Here is a 9,823-nt window from a genome sequence, read left to right as displayed (position 1 = left end):
AATTGCTATCTTGCATCAAAATATAACAATTTCTCCACTCTCGCCTATATTTGGGGTCTTTAATGACGTCTCAAGATGGTCCCACCCCCACAGTCTTTGGATGAACCTATTTATTTTGGATATTGTCACGTTTGACCTTTAGGATCTGCACCATAATGAACCACATCTGTTAATCTGACAAAATTATGCACGCTTACATGATTTCACAGCTCCAATTGCCAGTAAGGTCACTAATCTGAAGATAAATGTATGCGCTGAAAGGCCAAGTTACGAAGGTTAATTCACTCAGTGAATAAAGAGGAGGGAGAGAGAGAGAGGGGGGGGGGGGGTGTAGGAGGGAGGATAGGGTTTCTCCCGGTAAGGGATCTCTCTGACCATAGATTCAGTTTCTCCTCCGGTGTGACTCTCGCCTCAACGGACGCAGCCGCGCACTGAGGAAAAACACACATTCCGCCCGATCATGCGAACTTTCCCTCCTTCACACTTCAAACTGAGCACATGGTGATGCTGCCGGGCGTCGAGTTGCCTCCGTCGGGCCACCATGGGCTCGTAAGATGCCTTCCCTGTGGAAACGGATCACGTTCTCGGTGGCCTCGGTGCTGTGCGTCGGCTCCGTGGCGCTCCTGATGGTCGCCCTGTCCACGGAGCGCTGGGTCAGCGGGCGGATCCTGTGTAAAACGGCGGCGGAGCTGGTGAACGCGTCCCACCCGGAGCTGGACCAGTTCACCGGAGACATTTACTACGGATTGTTCCAGGGAGGGAAGACCAAGAAGTGCGGACTGGGAGACAGACGCTCCAAAATCTACAGTAAGATCAGCAGCCTGGAAACCCTACCTGTTGTTTCCATGATCACAATACGACATTAACAGATAAAGACATTGTGATTAGTTTGAATATAACCCTTGGGACACCCCAGATGGCAAACGTTGGATTTTGGTCAGATTGGTTATTTTTGGTTGAGGTCGAAAAAAGCTATGTTGTTTCAATATTTAATTACAGTTACTATTTCAACAATTGAAAAACTGTTGTTGAATGAGTGAAGTATAGATGTTGCATTTTCAATGTTGAATTTTTTTCTACATTGATTTGACATTGTATAGATGATGTATTTTCAGTTTGAATTTCCCTATGTTGATTTGACATGTGGGCTGCTGATATTGTTATTATTATTATTACTTATATGGCCTAAAAGACCTAGAAATGACACAGAGACAAACGGACGAGAGATTCTGAGACTGTGACTCACTAGGTTAAGTGTACACTTAATCTTTTTTTTTTTTTAATAACGTGCAATATTCTCTAAACTTGGTACATTTCTCAATTTTTATTATTTCTTTCCAAATATTCCTTATATACCACCACGGTCTTACCATACAATATATAATCTGATCTAGAATTTAGTTATTAAAGTATAAAATGTGTGCTTGTTTAACTTTTTTGCTTCGGGAGAAGCAAGAACAAACGTGAAAGTTATCTAAATGTATTAACTTACTGTTCATTTCAATATATACAAAATAAAACAATACAAGAGAACAGCACAAATAAGTTATATACAGTATAGTGTCAGATTTTAAAGCATCTGTTCTTTGAATCAGACAGAATGTTATGACAAATCTTGCCTTTCGGGTCAGTCATTGTAATAAACATGAAAAAAGCTTTTTTTTTTTATTATTCTTTAGTCCATTTACAACTTTTCCGACAAGGTTGTTGCCTTAAAGAAATAGAATGTGTGATAAGGTTATCTGGCCATGTAATATAAAGAGGTAAAGTGAGGAATTTGTAGAATTGTTCAGCACCTCAATTTTGTTCTTATACAAATACAAAAAGGTTATTACTTTTTTTAATAAGTATTATTATATTTTATGGGGGGGGATATCAATGCTGGAAGTGGTTTATGAAGTCAACTGACAAAAGCTACTATGCGTGTATGTAACACACACATTTTCAACAATAACAAAATACACAGAGGATAAAATGTGATGACTTCAGATACATTTTTTATTTCTATTGAACTTGTGTTTTCCAGCTCACAGTGCTGACAATGTGTTTCCTTTGGCTCTTCAGTTTTTCCAAAGCTTGTGCGGACGTTGAACGGCGGCCTTCACATGATGGTGATCCTTTTCCTGCTGGCTGCCGTGGGTTTTGCTGTGGTCAGTCTGTCCTTCTGCATTTACAATGCTCGCAAAGTTCCCTACCAGAGCATCAAAGGGCACAAGGGCCTGTATCTATGGAACTTCATCGCTGGTGCGTGAAAACTGCTTTATCTCTCTGAGCTGCTATTTCTGTCAGAGGCTTCACTTTGGGGTCATTATTTCTGTTAATTCAATTTTATCTGGATTACTCCATGACTGACTGCCCATCCTCCTCCTCCTGTGTTTTCAGCTCTTTTCGGTGCCCTGGGCGTCCTGTGTTTCCTGGCGGCGGTAAGACACCACAGTCTGACCGATCGGGTGGCGAACCACAGAGAGGACCTCTTTGTCCTCATCGTCCTGGAAGACGGCCTGGACTGGTCTTTCTGGCTTGGCGTCGGCAGCATCGCGACTCACTTTGCCGTCTGTGGAGTTGTCGCCATGAGTCGGATCAAGCTTCCCAAACCAGAAATCAAAAAACCCGAAGAGCCAACCATCTCTGCCCTGGACTTGTTGTACTGACAGGCAGCTGAGCGTTGTTGTTAGTGTTTGTGTCACTGGTGGCGCATGATAGGTGGCACTTTTTTTTATTGGTGGTAATTCAATAAATCACATTGAGGTTTATTGCAACATCTGTTAACTTACATTTTGGAAACTGCAAAGCTGAAAATAAAGGTTTGTATGATGACAAGATTATTACATTGCACAATGAAGTTGAGGTGCAATTTTTGCTTGGAAAAGCAAAAACTGTTCTATTGTCACTTTCTCAGCAGCTGGTGATTTTTATTTACTTTAAAAATGTATCTTCAATTTTGTTCTTCTGGCCAAAATTCAACCGAATATGAAATTGGCAATAGAGGTCCATCGTTCAGGCTGAGCAGACGAGCAAGAGATGCTATATAAACAGTGTGAACACATCTTTCAGACGTGAACATACTGAGTATAGCTGAGTAATATGCAAAAATGTGACTTTTGAAACTTCAGAATGACCAACCTGATGGGATGTTAGGAGTGGGTATGCAAACTAAAAAACAAAACAAAAAAACAACAACATTTGTGTGTAAAAATCTTCATATTTTCATGTTAGTACATGTTTGTTTGTGAATGTAGATTTATATAAAATTATGCTGTTTTGTCACAAAGCACTTTTGCAAGGAGAACTTAAAATTCCTTCCGAACTAACGAGTGACCCTTCAATATTCTTCTCTGGATAATCTGCCATTGTAAATAGATATGATGATGTTTAATGTTTCTATCAATGTTATTACATGCTACATATGGACCTAATGATAAATCACTTTGTGTCACAAATTCCAATGCAGTAAAGGTGAGTCAAGTTTAATTTTAAAGAATAGCATTTCTTTGATCTGTTTTGCATGATTACCTTTGAATTGTTTTAAAATAAATACATGTTGAGATTAAGGGATGCCAAGGTGATGCAATAAAGACATGTATGATTTTGTATGAATGAGGGTTGTGAGTTGAGGACTGTGCTTACAGTCACTGCAAACACAGCACTGTATTTGTAGGACAATGAGTTTATGCAGGTTGAAAGAAAACCTTGTAAATAGTTTGAACATCACAGGATGTGTTTTCAGTAATACACTGAATTCTGCCACTGGGAATACATGGTTTGTTCTTTTTCGAAGGGACACCCTGCAATTCCTCACTACTTGGGTTCACATGTGTCACAAACTACTTGCTGTGTTTATAAAAGACCTGAAGTGAGCATTCACTCACTGCAGGTATTTATATCGCCTTGTGTTTCATTAAATGCATGGAATGCCACAACCTGGCAGCTTTGACTTCTTTATAAACTGCATCATATATTATCATAATCATTAAAAAAAATGACACCACATGCAAACCGGAGTACCTGGAGTTTCCTCACACAGGGAGAACATGAAAACTGTAGTGTAGACTAAATTAAGAAACGTTGGTATGAACTGTTATTGAATGACGGTTTTTGTAGTCTTCTAGATGATACATAACAATTGGTGCATATATGACATTTTAAGCATCTTACTGACAAAAAGCTATCTCAAGGGTTGTTGCTCAAGTGTTTTATCAAATATCTTTATATAGAGAGAAAAAATTTGCTTCTTTTTAGTGCAGTGTTGTTTTTGCTTTTCCTCGGATGGCCGCTCGATGGCGACAACAACGCATCTTGGGCTGTTTTGTCTGATGACGTGGTAACTTAGCGACTCTTGTCCAGTGACGCAAGTAACAGAGCGACTCTTGTCCGGTGACGCAGTAAAAGAGCGACTCTTGTCAGGTCGTTTGGGATTGCTTGTACACATGTGAGCAAAACGACCTTTGCGTTTCTGTCTCCGTGATTGTTTTTTGGGGGGGGAAGTTTTTCTATGTGCAGCCGGTGACAATGCTTCTCGTGAGGAGAGCCGTGCGGACTGCGGTGCGCTCAAACCCGTGCAGGTCGTTTTCTGGCTCACAGCCTCACCTGGACCAGAGGAAAGTGAGTAGTTTGGGAATGTTTCTGCAACGTTTTGGTTTTTTTCTCCCTCTCTTAATAACAATCATAACGAACCACTCCTGCAGGGTTTAGTGCTGGGAGTGTTTGAGAAGGAGGGAAGTGTCCATCTGACCGAGGCTGCTGCAGGTTTCGATCAGTCTCTGTCTGGAAAACTCTCAGAACTGCTGGAAATGTGAGTTTCTGCTGCCCTTTAACTGACGTCCTTATTATATAACGACTGGCAAGTGGCCTTGTTAGAGCCCGATATGTAACAGCGACCCAAAGTATTATAAAATAAATACATATCAAACCCGAAATGTAATAACTGCCCATTAATGTAAAAAGTTTGAACAGGAATGTACAAGTGATCTTAATATGTTTAATGCTTATACAATATTTAGTAATTGGTAAATTGGAAAAAGAGATTACAGATTATAGACAACTATAAATGACTTAGGCAACAGCAATAATACATACATTCCATAAACTGTATATAGATATAGGTAAAAAAAACAAATGGTTCAAACTTTAATCATTCTTTCTCAAGTTCAAGTCCAAACCATAAATCATTGATTGACTTTATGTTGTTTAAACAAATTATTACACTATTGGTGGGGAAATATTTTGCATGCCCCATAATGTAATATTAGAAGTTTTTGAGTTTTGGGCTCAGCATCTTGTTACATTATTGACCAGCTATTACATATCAGGGTTTATTACATTACATGTTATAACAATTGGGCTTGTTTATATATTTTAGGTCATTTTTACATATCAGGCTCTAACAAGCCTGAACACCACTGTGTCATAAGTGGCCACTCTAAATGTTTTGGGCAACAAGTGAACACTTGGTATTCAAAGATGATGTGCAGGTCTTGAGGAGTGTTCCCAGGCTGCAGTAGGGCTGGACGACATTAATTGTGATTTTTCTGACTTATATTGCGATCTGGATTTAACATTCCTGAAGCTCTGGACCTGCACTCAAGAAAGGCAAAAGCAGAATATTCTACGGAATCCACAAGGTAAACAACATGTCAAATAAGCTCTTTAAACCTTGTCGTTCAAACGATTTTAAAAGTCACCTCTCCTGCGTGTCGTGTCCAGGACTTCCCTTGTGTGGCAGTTGTGGGTTTGGGTAAGAACGACGCAGGCGTTTGTGGAGCCGAGAACTGGGACATCGGCAAGGAGAACATCAGACAGGCTGTTTCAGGTTAGACTTATGCGCACATGCACGTGTCGAGATGGTGCCTTGCTGATATATATATATATATATATATAAAATGTGTGTTATTTCAGCTGGCTGCCGTTTACTTCAGGACCTGGAGGTGAACCATGTGGAGGTCGACAGCTGCGGTGACGCCCAGTCGGCTGCGGAAGGCGCCGTCCTGGGTTTGTTCCAGTACGACCAACTCAAATCCAAGAAAAAGACCAAAGTAACCACACGGCTTCATGGCAGGTAGCCCCAACAAATCAAGCTTCACTGAATATCACGTTATTTTTTCCCCACTTGTTGGGTCAATTCCTGATTCCTAACGCACAGTTGTGATGGCCACATGTGTTTTCAGTGGCGACTCTCCCGGGTGGGAGAAAGGCGTTGCATATGCGGACGGCCAAAATCTGGCTCGGTTCCTCATGGAGGCTCCAGCCAATCACATCACTCCGACCGCGTTTGCTCGCACCATCGAGGAGAAGCTGGCGGCACATGCTGAACGAGTCACAGTAAATAAGAGGTTTGTGTATCGCTCAAACTCAATCCACTGTCGAAGCATCTTACCAGGCAACTGACAAGCTTCCGCCATCCCAGTTTATACTTTCTTTTTACAGTGACTAAGATTTGGGATTTGATTCGACGAGACGGTTTTTTAAAATTTTGCTAATTGATTGGACACCAAACTATATTTCTAAAAGTAAAACAGTACATATTATATCCTTTGAGTTCATTCACAGAAAAAGTAAAAGCACAGAAAGAAAGTTAAAAAAATGAACAAAAAGCATTATTTTGTAGTTAAAAACAACTATACAATTTTTTTTGATGAGAACTGAAAAAAGTACTTAATATGTGTATAGAATTTCAAATGACTCCATGGTCACATATCCAATCAGCAAATTAAGTTCAGAATTAATAAATAAGCAGGAAAATAAATGGGTTTAATTTATTTTGCCCTGACATGTATACTGTACCCTGAAAGGTGCGGCTACACTCAGGATTTGCACTACAGCACGAAAACCAACCTATTCCAACTTAATAACAAGTAAAAAAAAAAAAAAAAGATTAGGTACATTTATTGGTCTTTTGTTTGGCCAATAAATTAGCCATTCTCAATGTTGGGATTGCAACACCCCACAGGGTCGCAACATAATTTTAGGGAGTCGGCACATGATTGTGGATAAAGTAGTATTATCTTATGACTTTAAAATGAATAGTTTCACATTTTGGTCAGAATTTACTGCATCGGCTGAGTTTTAAACGAGTTGAATAGTCTGAAAGAGATTCTGTCCTGACAAACGCAGCAGGCAAAAACAAAAGTACCGGTAGTTCAAATAGTGCCTTACCCGTCCGCTCTGGGACAGGAGAGGCGATAGAATGTGGTTATATGTACTGGAGATGGAGAGTCGCAAACCACCAAACAAAGTTAAATCAGGAGTCACAATTCAAAAACTTTGGGAGCTTCTGCAATAAATGTGTATATCTATTTTTCTTTGGGTTTTTTTGTCAGATCACAGGCTTGGATCGAGGAGCAGCAGATGGGAGCGTTCCTCAGCGTGTCCAAAGGCTCAGAGGAGCCCCCTGTCTTCCTGGAGCTGCATTACAAGGGTTCGCCTGACAGTCAGCAGCCACCGCTGCTCCTCGTGGGCAAGGGCATCACATTTGACAGGTGATACGAACTCCAGGTCCTGACTGTCATGAGTAATAAATCTGACGCAGTATGTCTCACCTTTTTGACACTGTAACTGTGGAACCCCCCCCCCCCTTTCCCCCTCCTGTGTATGTAGTGGTGGGATTTCACTGAAGCCGTCAGCTTCTATGGATGCGATGAGAGCTGATATGGGCGGCGCAGCGACCGTGTGTGCATCCATCGTTACTGCTGCCACTCTCAAACTGCCACTTAACATTATTGGTGAGCTACAACACAAACGTGTATCCTGTCACATGTGAGACACAAGAGGGTGTTTAAAAAAAACAAACAAACAAATGTGTGTGGGGGTTCTTCTATTATTTAATCAGGTCTGGCCCCGCTGTGTGAGAACATGCCCAGTGGAAAAGCTACAAAACCAGGAGACGTTGTAACGGCCAAGAATGGTAAAACAATTCAGGTGGGTGGAGCACTGAGCCTGCCTGTGTGTGGATGTCTTGCGTGTGTCCAGATGTTTGACTGCTGTTATCTTCAGGTTGATAACACCGATGCAGAAGGCCGACTGGTCCTCGCTGATGCGCTCTGTTACGGACACACCTTCAACCCTAGAGCCATCGTCAACGTCGCAACGCTCACAGGTGGGATTCGCGTTGATTTTAGTTGACATGCAACTGAGCTGCACCAGTAAAATGAGAAAAAATAAGAAGCAAAGATGTACAAGTACATGTGGAAACGGCTCGCTTTCGCCAAAACCTTGTAATGCAATATTTGAAATTTGCTTTGTAAAAGTGTTGTTCACTTCTTTTTTTTTCTCTTTGTCTGTGTTTTTTCCTCAAGAAAAAAATTTGTGATTTTATTATACAGCCTTGTATTTGATTTATTAAGCTCTTCCAACATTAGGCTGTCTTTATGGCACACCCATTACTTTTTTTCCCCAACTGATCAACTTTTCTTGTTGTAAGAAGAAAAATTGCCTGCATTTGCTTCAAAATGAAAAGAAATCCCAGTATTTTATGTCTCATCATGGGATCATAAAGTCATATTATGAGCTACTAGTACTGAATGGACACATATTACATCATTAGATGATTGTATACATGCAATCAAAGCACCTCCTGCGCTATGATTGCATGTATACAATTTCTCGGTTGAAATGACCAGACAACTAAACATGAACAAATAAAAGTTATGATGACCAAATAATTAAAAGGTATGGCTTCATCTCCCTCCAGGTGCGATGAATGTGGCTCTCGGCTCTGCAGCAACAGGAGTGTTTACAAACTCTGACTGGCTCTGGCAGCAGCTTCACAAGGTACTATGCTAACGCCATAATCACTGTCTCATTGTCTCTGCTCGTCTGTTGACCAGAGTGTGTGTGTGTGTGTGTGTATATAGGCTAGTGTTGTGACAGGTGACAGAGTGTGGCGGATGCCTCTGTTCGAGCACTACACCAAACAAGTGACCGACAGCCAGCTGGCCGACCTCAACAACATCGGCAAATCTGGCCGGTACGTATGTCACCGTGCACACAGTGATCCCTCGCAGCCCTTACATGAGATCCAGTGGAGACTTGTAGACGTTCTGTGTTGTTGCTTTGCTTTTGACCGCTGTGTCTGTTAATGGATTTTTTTCTAGCGGCGGTGGTGCGTGCACAGCAGCAGCTTTCCTCAGGGAGTTTGTTACTTCTCCCCACTGGGCTCACCTGGACATCGCCGGCGTGATGAGTAACAGCGACGAGGTTCCCTACCTGAGGAACGGCATGTCTGGCAGACCAACACGGACTCTGGTGGAGTTTGCTGCCAATTTGGCTCATAGTGGCTGATCACACACCTTCAAGATTGTACGAATCTTCCAACAGTCATGTTTCTACTTAGACACACACAGCAGGTCTGCAATGCACCAGTCATAGATTTAATAAATTGAAAACTTGGGCTCTGCAAAATATTTATAGGTATCATTGTTTTGCAAATTTCTTTGAACTTTGTGAACCAACTTTCTATGTAGTAACTACAGCCATTTCTACATCATATTTCAAAACTTCAGTTGGCAAATAAAGTCTTTTGAATGCATGATCTGGTGTGATTGTTGTACATTTGTCATTAAGTCATCTTTGTAAAGAACATTGTCAAAGGTTTGCAGCCATAAAACTGGAGACTTTTCTACAAAATGTTAAAGTTTGCACAAGCTTTTGCTGTGTGGTTGTTGGGATTTAGCCATGGCAGCATTTTAAAGAGTTTGCATAAAACCAGAAGCAATGATAAGGAGCTGCAAAGTTGTGTTGTGGTGTGAGTCACTCTTACAGAAAGAAGTCTTTGGTGTGAGTCTGAGCGTGGAAGATTTTATTACCACACTTTGCAATAAGTAATTTG

The 9,823-nt window shown here is 41.1% G+C and overlaps 2 protein-coding genes across 2 annotated transcripts; both read left to right on the top strand.

Annotated features, from left to right (window-relative positions):
- The first annotated feature begins 365 nt into the window (after positions 1-365).
- On the top strand, positions 366-3,828 carry clrn2 (clarin 2). Its single transcript, XM_080520716.1, has 3 exons — positions 366-807; positions 2,065-2,244; positions 2,383-3,828. Exons 1-3 carry the CDS (start codon positions 555-557, stop codon positions 2,649-2,651), a joined length of 702 nt encoding a protein of 233 aa, XP_080376842.1. The 5' UTR covers positions 366-554; the 3' UTR covers positions 2,652-3,828.
- Positions 3,829-4,384: 556 nt separating this feature from the next.
- On the top strand, positions 4,385-9,602 carry lap3 (leucine aminopeptidase 3). The gene is made up of 13 exons (XM_080520861.1): positions 4,385-4,602; positions 4,686-4,792; positions 5,567-5,621; positions 5,704-5,809; positions 5,896-6,055; positions 6,165-6,329; positions 7,317-7,475; positions 7,594-7,718; positions 7,826-7,914; positions 7,990-8,092; positions 8,687-8,766; positions 8,850-8,962; positions 9,090-9,602. The coding sequence occupies exons 1-13, from the start codon at positions 4,510-4,512 to the stop codon at positions 9,274-9,276; spliced, it is 1,542 nt and encodes a 513-aa protein (XP_080376987.1). The 5' UTR covers positions 4,385-4,509; the 3' UTR covers positions 9,277-9,602.
- The last annotated feature ends 221 nt before the right edge of the window (positions 9,603-9,823 follow it).

Source organism: Blennius ocellaris (genome assembly GCF_963422515.1).
Source record: "Blennius ocellaris genome assembly, chromosome: 3".
NCBI lineage: Eukaryota > Metazoa > Chordata > Actinopteri > Blenniiformes > Blenniidae > Blennius > Blennius ocellaris.
The sequence above is the reverse complement of the archived record's forward strand: the minus strand, read 5'-3'. Positions and strand labels throughout refer to the sequence as shown.

What these genes read in the sequence shown, in the direction of transcription:
- clrn2 (XM_080520716.1), top strand. Translation starts at nt 555, where the DNA reads ATGCCTTCCCTGTGGAAACGGATCACGTTCTCGGTGGCCTCGGTGCTG. An exon ending in CAGACGCTCCAAAATCTACA is followed by an intron (nt 808 to 2,064) that starts GTAAGATCAGCA and finishes TTGGCTCTTCAG; the next exon opens with TTTTTCCAAAGCTTGTGCGG. An exon ending in TCTATGGAACTTCATCGCTG is followed by an intron (nt 2,245 to 2,382) that starts GTGCGTGAAAAC and finishes CTGTGTTTTCAG; the next exon opens with CTCTTTTCGGTGCCCTGGGC.
- lap3 (XM_080520861.1), top strand. Translation starts at nt 4,510, where the DNA reads ATGCTTCTCGTGAGGAGAGCCGTGCGGACTGCGGTGCGCTCAAACCCG. An exon ending in CATCAGACAGGCTGTTTCAG is followed by an intron (nt 5,810 to 5,895) that starts GTTAGACTTATG and finishes GTGTTATTTCAG; the next exon opens with CTGGCTGCCGTTTACTTCAG. An exon ending in CAACGTCGCAACGCTCACAG is followed by an intron (nt 8,093 to 8,686) that starts GTGGGATTCGCG and finishes ATCTCCCTCCAG; the next exon opens with GTGCGATGAATGTGGCTCTC.